The sequence below is a fragment of the Streptopelia decaocto genome (genome assembly GCF_964273445.1).
Source record: "Streptopelia decaocto genome assembly, chromosome: 3".
In the NCBI taxonomy this organism is placed as follows: Eukaryota; Metazoa; Chordata; class Aves; order Columbiformes; family Columbidae; genus Streptopelia; species Streptopelia decaocto.
The window spans coordinates 93,150,103-93,166,517 of NC_138656.1; the positions used below are offsets into that span (position 1 = coordinate 93,150,103).

Sequence of the window (16,415 nt, forward strand, 5' to 3'; positions counted from 1 at the left end):
GTCCTTGCTTCATTAAAATTTGCCATAATATGTGTCACAGTGACCTTAAAAGTAACCAGTTTTTCAATATAAAATACAGTGGTGCATTATGACAACTCCAGTGCAAATTATGGCTTGGTAGTCAAATGCCTTAGACTGCCTTAGACTTTTTCCTGTAATTGGGAGAGATTGAAAAATATAAATTAAGATATAGAGGACCTTCATTTCCCTTCTAGATAGGACTTTTTTTTTTCTTTTTTAATAGGTAAAACTCTGGTGTTTTTGCAGGAAGATCATATTTCCTGTCAAATATATTGAGCTTGAAGAAAAAATGAGATAATAGCTTCCCAATTTTCTCTGTGTCAAATTCAGGAAAATAATTAAGCACTTATGCAACATTTTGAATGCAGGTGGTAAAATGCATCTGATTAGGTACTAGTATCAATTAGGAAGATTCTTTTCAAAATGCAGGGCACTTAGGAGCAAAGTAATAACTTTGGAGATGAAACTAATGAAACAAAAAGATAAATGACTGTGTTGTGTTCAAAACTACTAAAAACAGTAAGATGCCAATTTTCTTTATGGATTTGGACTAACAACTAGATTGTTTGGGATTTTTTCAACAACCAACTTAGGACAGCTCCACGGTTCACACCATGTGTCTGAGAGCGTTGTCCAGTCTCCTTTTGAACACTGTCAGGTTTGGGGCCATGACTGCCTCCCTGGGAATCTTTTTCCAGTGCTCCAGCACCCTCTGGGTGAAGAACCTTCCTAATGTGCAAACTGAACCTCCCCTGGCACATCTTCCTGCTATTCCCTCGGGTTCTGTCATTGGTCACCAGAGAGAAAAGTTCAATGCCTGCACCTCCTCCTCCCCTTGTGACAAGTTGTAGACTGCAATGAGGTCTTCACTTAGTCTCCTCTTCTCAGGCTGAACAAACCAAGTGACTTTAGCTGCTCCTCATACGGCTTCCTCTCCAAACTCTTCACCAACTTTGTAGCCCTCTTCTGGACACTCTCCAGTAGCTTAATATCTTTTTTTATCCTGTGTCACCCAGAACTGCACACAGTGCTCCGGGTGAGACTGCACCAGTGCAGAGCAGAGCAGGACAATCACCTCCCTCACCCAGCTGGCAATGCTGTGTTTGATGCACCCCAGGACACAGTTGGCCTTTTTGGCTGCCAGGGCACACCGTTAGCTCATGTTCAACTTGCCATCGACCAGAACCCCAAGATCCCTCTCCACAGAGCTGCTTTCCAGCATCTTCTCTGTATGTACAGTCAGGGTCACCGTGTCCCAGGTGCAAAAAAAACCCCAGAATTTAATAACTACACAGCATTACTCAGCTGGACAGCTTAGCATGCTTCATGGCCATTAACTGAATAAGCTTCATCTTAGTCTATGAGACAGGTCATTTTCTTCCTTTTACAGATACACATTAGCTAGCCAGAAATACTGAATTTTCATGTTCTGTAAACTGATACAGTTACAGCTTTGCTGATGTACAGCAACTGAGGGTCTAAGGAAAAAACAACAACAAAACAGTTATTCTCTCTTGCTAAAATGTGAGGTTGGAAGAAGAATAATGATGGCTACAAAATAAGGATATGAAAATAATTTATTCTTCTTTTGGCTCTCTGTTTCCCAAAGCATATGAATTATAGAATCATAGAATACCAGATTGAAAGGGACCTCAAGGATCATCTGGTCCAACCTTTCTTGGTTGTCACAGTCTAGACAACAGTCACACTGTTCTCACAGTCTAGACAAGTTGGCCCAGCACCCTGTTCAGCTGAATCTTAAAAGTGTCCAATGTTGGGGAAGCCACCACTTCCCTGTCAAGATTATTCAAATGTCTGATTCTTCTCATTGTGAAAAATTTCCATCTTCTGTCCAATTGTAATCTCCCCAGGAATAACTTGTACCCATTACCCCACGTCTGCTCCAAGTGACTTGTAGCCACCCTCTAAGTAGTGCAACATGGTGATGTGTCCCCTAAGCCTTCTTATCTCAAGGCTGAATAAGCCTAGTTCTCTCATCCTTTCCTCATATGACGGCTTAGATTGGTTTTCCTGTATTTTTCTTAATTTTTCAAGTTTGGGTTTTCTTTGTTTTGGTGGGGGGTTTTTGTGGTTTTTTTGGGTTTTTTGTTTGTTTGTTTATTTGATTCATTTTTTTTGTTGGTTGTGGGGGTTTTTTGTTGTTGTTGTTTGTTTGTTTGTTTGGGGGTTTGAGGTTTTGTTGTTGTATTATAGTACTTGTGACCTACATAATGTCTTGTGGCAATAAATTACCCAAGACAAATATTTCACAAATGCTGTGAAAAGTTATTATTAATTTCCTTTTGATTTTCAAGCATGTGACCTGACAATATGAGTACCCTTAATTTTTGTGTTATAAAACACATTGTTGTAATTTCTTATTCACATTTTCCTCATCATGTTGCATAGGCCTGATCTGTTTGTAACTGTGGAAGCCGTTACCATCCCTTTGATCATCTCTGTTCCTGTTCTTTGTTTCATTGTACCTTAGCAGATGCATGTTACCAGGTTGCTTGGAAAAATCAGAAGAGAATTTTCATGGCATCATCTGCTTTATTTTCCTAGATTTTTAAAAACTCTTTTCATCTAATACTTCTCCACTTGTATGGCAGTTTCCTTCTAATGAAAATGAAATTATATCCTGCTCTTAAGGATTGCTTATGTGACCTGTTGTCTCCCAGAGCTTCCTCTAAATCTTCACGATTAAATATACTGTCTCTCTACCATTCGAAGCCCCTAGCTATCTGCAAAGTAAGAGAATAAGTCAGTGATCTGAATTCAGGTCTCCCAGTTGACAGCAGAGAGCATTATCAACAAGGTACCAGGCTGGCCTCATGAAGAAAAACTTGTACATTTTATTCCAGAAGAACTTTTTGCCTTATAACGTAGGAGTTCGGTTACACAGCAAGCAGAAGGTTTTTGTGCATTGAAACAAATGAAAGCAGCAAGGGTGAGATTTATTTTGTTTCATATTTGATTGTCTGGGAACAGCTGAAATCACCTAATCAATTATTTTGTAGATTTCTAAAGTTACAGTCATTGAGGAAATGGTTATTGTAGTTCTGTACTACTGTAGATGTGTGTGATGCTTTATGAAATATTCAAGTCAGATTTTGTATGTACCAGACATAATCCCTAGGAATTTTCTGAATCGTATTTCTTTCACTTTGATTTTCTTCCCACTGTGAACATGAGATAAAAGAATGCATTACTCTCAGGTAGTTAAATTTAACTCCTGGGGTAGTCTGTGAGCGTGAGATGGATAAAGCAAGTCACGAATTCATCAATCCTTTGATAATGCTGCTAAACTGACTTTTTCCCTGCTAGGAACACCTCCATTCTTGGTGATACAGAAAATGTTTTCTGCACTGGTTGGCAAAGTTTTTATCATCTGTGCTTCTACCATATTCTTTGAGTGATGGAAAAGAACAAGAAGTACAGATTCTGCCCAGAAGTTTCAGATCTCTGTCATAGGTTGTTTACCACTGTAATTGAAAAATACAAATAGCAAATTCAGGGTTTAGATCCCTGACTCATGATTCTGATATCCTGTTCAGCTCACATCTCTAACATTTCAACTCAGAACTACTGGAGACATTCAAAAACCCGCCAGGACACATTCCTGTGGAGCCTCATCTAGGTGTTCCTGCTCTGGCAGGGGGATTGGTCTAGATGATCTTTTGAGGTCCCTTCCAGTCCCTAACATTCTGTGATTCTGTATTAATTTGATTTGCCTGAAGAAAATCCTCCAGCAGGTCATTTGGTGCTGATACACAGATGTAAAGAGTGAGAACTGGTCATCTAATGTCCAGTATTACTGGTGTACATGTCTACAGCTAAGCTAGTGACCCTTTTATAGCAAATGGAGACAAATAGGTGGGTTTAGGTTGTGATTCATCTGGCCTTTTAGATGTTTCTTTTAAGGTGAGAAGAATCACATCGTAGGACTACCCATTTCTGCTCACTGTTAAAGAGGACCAAAGGCTTTGAATGCAGTTATCTGAGTTGTAGGTTGGAGACAGCTGTTTCAGATGTTTGACTGGATCTCTCCCACTGGAAGATTAATGCATTACTTCCCTTTTTAAGGTTTTGTGGTGTGTGTTTTTTTGTTGTTTTTTTTTTTTTTAATTGGCATTTGTTTTGCTGTTGTGCTGTGATATTTTTTTTTTTTTTCCTGCACTCACTATTGAAAGTGTTATTTATGTCTCATTTGAATTTATTTAGCAATGGCTGGTGCAGTTGATGAATATTACTATCTACAAGACTAAAATATCTATTTTTCATAGAATTGGATAGAATTTAATAGACTTCAGTACTAAGCCAAACTTACCACAAAAAAGCAAACAATGCTAATGGAAAATTAGAGTTAGGAGTGAAAATAGAGTGATTCCAATTTACTAGCAGTGGAAAACTGTATTCTTCCCCTTGCTGCTAAGAAAGACTAAGTCAAATACAATCATAATATAAGCTAGTTAAGGTTTTCTCAACATTGATTTTGCCTTGTACTTACGAGGTCTTTTATTTATTTATATATATATATATAACTGTATTATGCTGCTGAATGAACATTGATGTATTTAAGTATCTGAAGTTGAAGCTTGTATGCAGATAGGGACCTGAGATTGATTAACTTAGGTTTTAGACATCTATATATCCTAACAAATACAGTTTGGGGACTGAAATTCCTTAATCCATTTTGTTTGTTGAAATAGGGACATACTCTAAAATAACTGTATGGCTTTGAAAAGTTGTACTGTATTAGTTTTCTCACTATCTTCTCTTGGTATAGTGTCATATTTGTCACTGTTTAGTTGTGGTAACAGCTAATATCTCAAGCTCAAAGACCTTAGATGTAGGCCAACGAATCATCATGGAATTCCTTTGTAAAAATTATCTGTACTACAGACCTCCTGTGCTGGTGACTCCATTAGGTTCCCTCTCCTTCTTATGAGGGAAATGGTTGTTAAGTTCCTTTTGCCCTTGAGATTTTTCCCTAGTCCAGTGGTGTCCAAACTATTTTGATTGTGAACATCATCAGTAAAAAAAAAAAAAAAAAAAAAAAAAAAGGTAATGCATTTATTCATTTATTTATAAATTACATATATGTACTACTGCAGTTGTAAAATTTTTCTTCCTGAACCTTAGTGATTTGTCTTGCATATACCCCAGGGTGCATGCAGTCCACTTTGGAGACCTCTGCCCCAGTGGAATAGTCCCTTGGAGTCAGAACTGACAGTGTCAGTAGCCCCAGGAGAGAATGAAGTAATCGTTTCTTCTGTAAGCCTGTGCTTCAGTGATGTAGAGTCTAGTTGAGGGCCTGTAGCTAGTGGTGTCCCTCAGGGGTCAGTATGGGGTCAAGTCTTCTTCAATCTGTTCATCAGTGACCTAGATGAAGAGACTGAGTGCACCCTCAGCAGGTTTGCTGATGATACCAAACTGGGAGGAGTGGTTGATACTGCAGAAGGCTGTTGCTGCCATTCAACAAAACCTGGACAGTCTGGAGATTAGGAGAAGAATGTAATGAAATTCAGCAAAGGCAAGTGTGGAGCCCTGCAACTAGGGAGGAATAACCCCAGGCACCAATTCAGGAGGCTGACCTGCTGGAAAGCATGTCTGTGGAGAAGGACCTGGGAGTTGTGGTCAACAACAATTTAACCTTGAGTCAGCAATGTGCCCTTGTGGCCAAGAAGGCCAAGAGTATCCTGAGGTGCACTGGGAAGAGTGTGACCAGCAGGTTGAAGGAAGCTATCCTCTACTCTGCCCTGGTGAGACTGCATCTGCAATACTGAGTCCAGTTCTGGGCTCCCAGGTTCAAGAAAGACAAGGAACTACTGGAGAGAGACCAGCAGAGGGCTGCAAAGATGATTAGGGTTCTGAAGCATTTTTCTTATGAGGAAAGGCTGAGAGAGCTGGGTCTGTTCAGCCTGGAGAAGAAAAGGCTGCTTATAAATATCTCAAGGGTGGGTGTCAGGAGGACGGGACCAGACTCTTTTTAGTGGTGCCCGACAACAGGATAAGGGATAACGAGCACTAACAGAAACACAGGAAGTTTTGTCTGAATATAAGATGCAACTGCTCTGAGGGTGCCAGAGCACTGGAACAGGCTGCCCAGAGAGGTTGTGGAGTCTCCTTCTCTTGAAACATTCAGACCCCACTTGGACACATTACTGTGCATTCTACTCTAGGTAAACCTGCTTTAGCAGGTGAGTTGGACTAGATGAACTGCAGAGGTCCCTTCCAACCCCAAACATTCTGTGATTCTGTGAAATAAATGAAGTACAAAATTATTTATTGCCAGCAACCATCTTAAACTATGCCGATCTGTAAATGTTATTAGAAAAACAGTGTAAAATATTCTAATGTTGTAGTAGAGTCTTACATACATATTGTAGCTGGCATCAATAGTATTTCTGTTATTAGCTTATTTTAGTTCAGCATATGCCCTCTTTGGCTCTGATTCATGGAACCTACCAGTGTGCAGCCATGCTCAGAGCTGCATGGGACTTCAATTTTTGCTAATTCAGAGTTTAGTAGGAGGGAAGTGGAAAAAGATACTCCAGACAAGCAGTTTTGACTGTACTATTCTACCTGTGTATTTCATCACAAACCTCAAGATTTTAGATTTTTAATAAGCAGACTTAACTACACAGAGCAGCAACTGATTTTTCAGAACCATGGCTTTATCTTAACACAGGTTTTACTTGTAGATATATGTATTTTCTACAACTTTTTTTTCCCTAAAAGTTACCTTTTATTCCAGGTTTTTTCACAGTGTATGAGTTATGATTTTGTTCATTTTAAGAAAGGTTTTACAGTAGCCATCTTTATGTACTATATGTGCATGCTAAAAATAATTTCTTTTCACTGTTTACTATTACCAATATTGTATAAATTTAAAGCTTTAATATGTTTGAGACACTTAGTGTTTTCTTATGGTCCATAGAATGTCTGTAGAATCCCATGTCAGGGAATTTTGTATTACTATTTAACATAGCCTTATGGAATGGTTCTATAGTTACCTGTAAAACATAGCAGCAACTTGACAATATCTTCGCTTAGGATGATGGAGTTTCTTTTGTTTATGGATTTCTTGCAATTTTGAAGATAATACTCCGCTATCAGAGATCTCCTAACACTCATATCCTCATGAAATCTCTCAAAGGTTATTACTAAGTTCTTCCAAAAATAATGTGTCATCAGGTTAATCTTGATAAGCTTTAAGAGTAATGCTGTATGTGAGGCTACAGTTGCTGAAAACAACTGTTTGCATTGCATCAAACTATTCCATGTTATCAAATGCTTTGCTGCTGTTATTGAATTAATTTCAAATGCTGGGTCTACAGTTAGCTGTATGTATGAATTCTGTTAAGGATAAAATATGAGATGTGAAAAATTATTCAAAAGGGGGTTTAGATTTTTTTTTTTACTTTTGCCAAATCCAACAATACTGGAAATGAATTGCTTGTTTCTTGACAGATATTGAGGACATTTAAAATGTGTTTCCACTATGTGCAAGATAAGACAAGAAAACTTAGACTTAGTGGATATTGCTACAGGTACCCTTAGGATGCTGGGGTTCCAATATATTTTTCACTGTCTTGCCATATGCTGGGCTACATGCTTGCCAAATTCTTGCCACTGAATTAGTTTCCTCTCCAGACCTCCTTTTGGAATTGAGGTCTCATTTTTTTAGTATTTTACTCAGCTTTAGGTTAGAGAATGACTCTTGAGCATCAGCAGGCTAATAGCCTACACATCCTGGGAGAGAGGGTATACTCTGCATCTTAGCACTTCTGAATGTCTTTGTTGGCCAGGTATGAGTTTAAGTCTCTGGTAAAGTCTCTGTCTTTGCTATATCTCTTCTGCTGACTCCTGAGAGGACTTCATTGTGTTGGTGATGGAGGCCTAGGCTGCTTTGAGTGCAACACTGCAGATATAGTCACTGCAGTTGAAATAGCATTTCCCTCAGTAGTTTTGATTTTCTGTTAGTGCAGAGACCTCTGGATGCAGAGTGCTGAACTCCCTGGAAAGTTACAGGTCTTTATGGAAGGTCTTTCCTTTGAAGGGACCTATTCCAGCTAAAGGACTGATGAGATTGTCCTTTCTTTCAAAATTGCCTGGATATCCTATGCTCACTTCCCTTCCTCACTCTTCTTCCCCTCACCTTCAGATAGCTGAAAGAAACTTCACAGAATATTTTTAATGTAGAAACAAAATTGTGTCAGTTAATCTTGAAGTTGAGTATTTTTTGAAAACTGCCTAATAAAAGACATTTTAATAGCTATAGCTGCAAGGTGTACCACTATATTTTCAGTACTGTGCTACACTGAGGTTTCTGAAGGCACTGCATTTGAAGAATAAGAATTAACATTGTTTGCACAGATCCTCTCTGTGAAAGGTCACAGAATCACCAGATCGATGAGGTTGGAAGGGATTTCTTGAGATTATCTAGTCTGATAATCTGCTCAAGCAGAGCAGGGTCACCTAGAACAGGTTTCTCACAACCACGTCCAGTCAGGTTTTGAAAATCTCTAAGGACTGAGACTTGACAAACCTCTCTGGGAAACCTGTGCCAGTGTTTGACCACCTTCACAATGGAAAAAGCATTTTCATGTGTTTAGGTGAAATTTCCTGGGTTTTGATGTATGCCCATTGCCTGTCAGGGGGCATTACTGAAAAGAGTTTTGCTCCCTCTTCTCCGTCCCCTCCAGTCAGGTATTTGTAGACATTGAGAAGATCCACATGAGCCTGCTCTTCTCCAGCCACAGGAGTCCTGGCTCTCTCAGCCTTTCCTCATATGAAGGAAGCCCCAGTCCCTTATTCATGTTTGTGTCTCTGCACTGAGCTAGCTAGATTTGCTGGTACTGTTCCTTTTGAAAGTATAGATTTAATTAGACAAATGGCATTCCCTTAAGTTTGTAGGTCTGCTTCTGATTTTTAATGCTATTGACCTTACCTCACCCTCCAAGGGAATTTTTTCATGCCATATTTTTTTCACTTTCTCCAACAATCCTGTTTTTTCCAGGTCTACCATTTAGAAACATAGCTACTTCTTGCTTTTCATCTTGCCTTTCTTCTGCTGTCAGGTTGTGGTGGTTTTTTTTTAAAGAATGACCTTCAACACATGCTTGTTTAACTAGGGGTTTCATTTTGTTCCTTCTTAAGTCCCAAAAAAATGGCAGAGAATAAAACATGGGCAGATTTCACAAAGAAACAAAAAATATAACAGTGAATTAAAAGTTTGGAAAAAAAAAATCATGTACTAGTCACACCTGTGTGTAACCACCAGCTACAAATCCATTGTATAGTTCTAGTTCACTAAATTAAAAATTTCTTTACAAAAATATTACCTGAACTCAGACTGTTTTTCTTGTTGCTCATTCCTTATTCATATCCCTGGTGATGAATTTGGAGAGACTTCAAGGAGAGTTGCTTAACTAGGATGCTTAAGGCATCAGGAAGACATTCTGCCTAACCTCAATTAGTTTTGTTCTGTTTTTTCTTGCTTGAGTGGTATTATTATCATAGCTTCAGGGGAAGGAAAAAAATCCCACAGCATAGCGACAAAGGTAATTAATGCAATAAATGTTGCAAATGTTAAGCCTTCATAGCTAAAAATTTTCTCTTGTGATCATTTATTTTCAAGATAGCAGTAGTGTAGTGGAAGAATGTTTATACTGCCCAATGGCATCCTCATCTTAATTTCAAATTCAGAACATTTGAGTATCCTCAAAATGAAGAAAACCTGTGTTTCTTATCTGCCACTATAAACCAGAAGTACTTCACAGGGATGTCATGGGACAAAACTTCTGCATGGACACTTCTGAAATTATTTGTGACAATCTTTTGAACTTTATTTCATCTTCTAGCAGTAGTCCCTCCTATAATGGTCTTTTCACTTCTGTTAATATGCAGCTGCTAGAACATTTTCATTTTCTGCATATTTAACTTGAATGTTTGAAATTAAATAATTTTATATGCATGCTCTGCAAATAATATAGTTGATTATACCATTGACATGTATTCAGAAGAACAGATATTTTAAAATACGTTTTGCTGATTATATTTTATTATATTACTTTATTTTTTAATAAATTAATAAAATTAGCTTTTGGTTATTCATTTCAGACACAGCACTATTTTTTCCATCCTTCACTGGAAATTCTTATTTGGAACTACCTTTTCTGACATCTGTATCTGAGACCAGGACTGCATCTGGGCAGGAAACAAGCAATCTGATGACTCTGTACTTGACGGTGAAAACAACTGCTCTAAATGGGACAATTCTTTACAGTGAGTACCAATGATACTTGAAGTTAAGTATCAGTTCTAGCTCCTTCAGGTCCCTATTAACTTCAGTGTACATCAGCTGGCATTTTCTATTCAGCAGCAAAATGAGTCATTAAAATGCAGTAGAAGCCTTTTGGTATTCTAATGCACGATGCATTATAAAATTTGAACCATCATTTTTTGTGTTCCTCTGGAAAGTTCTTTAATTTATGACTCATTGAGCAAAACATAAGTTACAACTGAAAATGCTCCTTCCTGAGAAGAACGAACACAGGAAGCGTATGACACTAGTAATAAGTGTTACAGCTCTAAAATAAAAATGTTGAAGAAGTTTTGATCAATTTATTACAGAAAAACAGCTTCTCCATAGTTGATTTGAGACTCACTTTTTATTACAAATATGATCTTGGTTCCAAAGATTTTTTTTTGCTTGCACAAGTATCTTAAGTTCTGCAAATTTACCATATTTCAGAGTATTTACTGTGATTTCACACTTCAGAGGATTCCTTTGTGGTCCCCAGAGAGTATATGTGCAAACTTGGATGTATGCATATTAATATTACAAAAGAATGTTGCTTCTTGCCTGCATATTTCATTCCTCAGTATATGGCATGAACTTCTGAGACAGTCTGCTTTTCACTAGTCAGCAAGAAAAACAGGCTTCTCTGCCAGTTGAATATTTCATTATATATATTTAGCTCATAATTTCTATCAAATGGAAAATGAAGGAAGTGAGGTGGTTTCTTCTTGAGCTCATTAAGAGCTAGAAAAGTATGTTTGTGCAATCTATGTGGTAGATTTACTCCAAAAAGACAGGAGCATTCTCTGTTCACTGCCACTTCCTAGGGTCTGCACCAAGAAATCCTGTTGGTTTAATACAAATTATTTCCATCAATTTTTGTTATTTTTATATTAATCTGGAAGTATTATGAGTTCACCTGCACTATATCACTATTTATGTCGGAGTTAAAAATAGTATAAACTTCATGACGTTATTTAATTACGTCTTTTATTATTACCTGTATGACATATTCTTTAGATGTAAAACACCGTAGCATCAAATTGAACATTTATGTTAACTTCTTATCAAAATGCTATGTTGAATACTTCCATGTTATAGCTGGGCTGTTGGCTGCAGCTGCCTAAGTTACATGGCTGCAAGATTTGCTAAGAATCATGTATAAGTGGTGGTGTGGCAGTTCTTTATGTTGAAGTGTTTTATACTTCTTAGTTATTTCAAGAGGAGTTATATGTCCTTCAAGAGAAGTTCACTGGAAGTACTTTAAATGCTCAATATATTCAATGATTTTGTTTGCCTCCTCCCTGCAAAGTAGTTAGCTTCCAGCCAAAGTTAAAATCCAACATGGGAGTTTCTCTGCCATTCTCAGGAGGAAGCGATGTTTTCTGAAAACCTGGAAAAGCAAACTGTACTCCTACAACCAGAGCCAAATTTGTTTCTATCACTGCTTATTGGAAAAGATCTTATCATAGAATCATACAATTATTTTGATACGAAAAGACCCTCAAGATCACAGAGTCCAACCGTTTATGTAACACTGTCACTAAACGGTGTTTGGATCTGAAAGTAGCAAATTTACAAAGCTTCGGAGATATGGGGTGGGAGTAGCTTTGAAACAGAATTTGCAATGCTGGATGCTGTTGGCCTAGTTTACAACTCAACCATGTTTGATCTTCACCTGGTTTAATTTGTAGTGTGATATACATCCAGGTATATAACAACCATGGAGTTAAATCACAGGAAAAAAAAAAAAAAAAAGTAATTTTCAACTTATAAAATAATTAAACCATTCAAAACTTATGCATAAATAAATTGTAAATGCTTAAATCTCACTATCATAGGGTAATTATCGCTTCAGTTTTTACCTAAATTAATTTCATCCCAATTGCATAGAATTATTACTCCTCAATTTTATCTTGAATCTATATTTGTCTTATATCTGAATTCTCATACTTTCCCTGCATGAAAGTTAGAGTTTCTCTTAGTTAGAGACCCTAGTTCTTGGCACATGCAGAGATTCATTTTTCCTTAAGTTTTCATGAGTTCTAGTACCTCTTACTTGTTTTGACAAAGTATGTGTGTGCCTTAAAAAACTTCTTTGAGGGTTTCCATTTTCTGAGGTCAGAGTACCTCACTTTCCATTTCCCACTGACATACCTTCTTCTTGACTTCCATAGAAATACTAAGAAATATTTGCATTCCAGTTTTGCTTTCCAGATTCTTGCAACAAAAAATAAAAATGATTGGCTGGAATTTCAGACAGTTGAAACATTTTCTCTGATTTTGATTACCTGACTTGAATTATTGGTCTTATATTATAAAGTATTCTATTTTCTAGATAGTGTATTTATCCTGCATCCAACCTAATAGCTGTTCAGCTCTCCTGTCATGCATTCTGTGGAAAACTCTTAATACAGTATTTCTGAGGTGTTTACAGCAGTTTTATTACAGCAGTAATTGAGCACTTCACCTTCTTAAAAACATTTATCTTTGCACTTTCTGGAAAGATAGTGTGGTGTTAGTGGCGAACCATTCATTTGTTTGCTTTCCAGTTATCCATGTCTGAGACCTTCACGGACTGTGTCACAGTTCTCTCCTTGTCCCTTCATGCACCCAGAGAGAGGGAAGAAGGGAGGGTCAGGATGCAGTGGTATGAGTTTAGTTCTTACCCTGACACTGAGCTGGGACATTTCTAGGAACTTGGGATCATTTTTACCTGATTACTAGCACTCATTTTACTCACTTTTTCTTGTTGGTTCCCAGTAACATGTGGTACTTGCAGTCCCATTCCCCTTGTTACCCCTAAAACAGAATTTTACCTGACTTCTAAGTTTCCACTCTTTTAGTGACCAATAGTTCTTCTTCTGGTTAGGTTTCTGCTAAGATTAAAAAAAAAAAAAAAAAAAAAAAAAATCTCTTCCTGGCTGTTGAACACAGACTCAAAAAGTAGTGGAGGACAGCATATTTTGTAGAACTCTGATACTTCATTTAACATTAATTATAGCTTTGCTTTACATTTTTACTTAGTCTTCCTCAGGATCTGGTCCACTTTCTATAGCACCAGTTTCTTTTCCTTATTTTCGCTCTTTGGCTCTGTGTCTCTTTGGTAATTACATGCCTTTTCAAATAATATTAATGTTTGCTATGATTGTCCATATCAATATCCTTATTTAGTTTTACATGAGTGTAAAATGCAATATTTAATACATTTGTGAAATAAATATCTCTTCAGTGTCTTGTGAACGAATACTACGTGCATATACAGATTATCCAGAATTTTGTAATTTATCATTTCTCTGTGCATGCATAAGCTCTTCTGTAGTTCTGTCAGATGAACATTATATCTTTCATGAGTTCATAGGCTCCCTTTGTTCTTCCTTCACCCCTGTGTTTTGCCCCTTCTCTGTCTTCCGTTTTCCTTTCTAACGACTTCAAAAGAGAAACTGCTGTTGTCAGCTGTGCTCCTTTTCATAGTAGTACAACTCCTGCTTCTGCTGCTGCTTTTTTGAAGCTGTGCTACCATCAAACACCTGAGAAATGAACTGTCAGCAGAAAGTTGTCTTGAGGCAAGTGCACTCACTAGGTACAAGAACTACAGAATTATAAAAAAGGGCTAACATTCCTGAGGTTTTCGTATCCTGTTAATATACTGATGATAGCACTAGGTCCATATTTAAGGTTGCAATAAGTTTCACACACTCATAAAGCAAAAATTCTCTTGTCATTGTCAAAAGAATTTTTCAAAATATGAAGAAAATCAGTGATCTGCTTGTTGCAGGTGTATTTTACTAGAAAATAATGACACATTTTGCAGTCGGTTTTCTTTGTTTTTTAAATTAGTCCACTTTCAAGTCATTCATTTTTACGAGCACACCTGATTTTACCAGGTTGTGATGAGGTTACATCTGTTTCTCTGGCACATAATCAGTAAACATTTAATTACAGTGAGAATTCTCAGAGAAGATGCTTTTGATGTACAAAGGGATTTGAATCAGAATTATTTGAAGGCCTAGAATATTTAAGTCAGAATCTTAAGGGAAAATGTATAAGGATTAAAACTTGTATCTATCTTTACCTAATACACCAGCCAGTGAGGATCAAAAAAGGAGTTCTGAACCTTCTCCACTTGTTCATATTCATGTGTCTTAAGATAAAGAGAAGTGAACACTTAAAAGTACTCGTGTTATTGTAATACGTTTAGCAGGTAATGCAAGTACACACACACACATATATATATATAAAAAATATATATATTTAAGAAAAATAAAATCTGTGTATACAGAAAACAAGCCTACTTACAGGCAAACTGATAGGCAGAATACGAGAATCATTAACTGTGCTGGATGTGTCACTTAGCTAAATCTTGCCATGATGTTGTTGAAATACATTTTCCTATTTAATGCCTTTATAAACAAGGGTTTTAACCCTTTAAATGGTTGGTTGAGAGTAACAGATACTAAGGACTAAGTGTTGTTTGTAGAGGGTACCGAAAATAGATTGTTAAAAACATGAGGAAAGAAACAAGATGTGATTTATAGAAAATTACTACATGTGTTTGAGGCAAAGAATCAATCCAAGAAGCACTGGTTTGCACATCATTTTGAACAGATTGTAAACCATCTCTGTTTTAACAGAATCACAGAATAGTTTTAGTTGGAAGGGATCTGTAAAGCTCATCTAGTCTAAATCCCTTGCAATGAGCAAGGACATCTTCACCTAGATCAGGTTGCTCAGAGCGCCATCTAGCCTGACCTTAATATAAAGGCAAATGTACTTACCTTCTTAATGATGTTTTCCCTAATTATTTCAGTATTTATTATATTTAAGAAGGATACAAATGTTAACAGTTGATGGACTAAAAATGTCCGGACTTTTTTAGTTATCTTCCCTTTAAATTATTGGCAGAATGTGAGGAGACTTTTCTTTAAATATGTAATGAGAGGAAAGTTTGAAAATATACACATTTATTACATTTGTGCCAATAAAGATTAGCCATCATTTGAGAAATATTTCTTCGTTGAGTACAGTATGCATTCTTAGAATGTTTTATTCTATTCCTTATTGATTTTACTTTTTTGCATGATTTAATTTCATCAACATGTCAAAGCAAATTGTGGTATTTAGCCACAAAGCAAAATAAATTACAAACAGTCATAAAAAACTGATACAGTTATAAAGTTTTACTTTGTCATTTTCACTTTTAACAGAGTCAGCATAATGCTGTTCACAATCCCTTCAAGGACAGATTGTTTAACTTCTACTATATATGGAAGCCTATAGCTTCTGACAATTGGATTTCAGATATCACAGCCCACGTTTATAGCATTCCTTAAGGACACTAGCTCCTGTTTCATAAGTTGTGCACTTGAATTATTCTCCTGTGCTCTCAGAAGCTCTGTTCCCCAGATCTACCCATATTCCACTTACCCTCCTAAAACTAAAGATGGGCTTATTCAGTCATAGTCTATTTGTGTGTTGGTTCAGCTGGCATTCTCCACGAGAGCAATGCACAGTATCCTTCCTCTGTGTCCACATATGTTTTTGCCTAATACATCTTCTTCCCATATCCCAACTGGAATTTAAAACACTAGATAGACAGCTATTTGAGCCTAGTGGCCACTTGCCTGCCATCACACTGACATGTAGCCTTCAGGCCTTCAGTTTCCTGTGAAAGAATGATTGCTGAGATCTCATTTCTTTGACCTGATCTCCTCACACAATCTCTGCTAAGGTCAAGGTAAATGACTTCCAATATCCAACAACATTTTTACTCATATGGTTCCTGACCTCTGTCTGTTCCCAGAACCAATGTAACCCTCCCACCACCCACCCACCAATATAACCATCCTCCATTATCTCAGACCAGTTGCCAAGCCCAGCTTGGCACTCTTTGAAGTGATGCCTGAAGTTTCTTGATAGCCCATGCATTAATGTGACTGACAAGTTTAGTTTCTTGCCATTGTTTCTGTTGCTCTTTGTCACCTGTGTGTTTTGCTTATTGCCTTCCCCTTTTCCCTATCATTTTTACAGGGTCCTAGATCAGATAATCTTACTGAAATAAGCATTCGCACACTCTGCATGACCA

General features: G+C 37.2%; 1 protein-coding gene across 1 annotated transcript in view; it reads left to right on the top strand.

The window, feature by feature from the left end:
- EYS (eyes shut homolog) overlaps positions 1–16,415 on the top strand; it is a gene marked incomplete at its 5' end in the record, with an annotated part of 687,713 nt that overhangs the window by 519,960 nt on the left and 151,338 nt on the right. Inside the window, one exon of the mRNA XM_082048968.1 lies at positions 10,150–10,318. Within this exon, the coding sequence (XP_081905094.1) occupies positions 10,150–10,318 (169 nt within the window). The remainder of the gene's footprint in view (positions 1–10,149; positions 10,319–16,415) is intronic.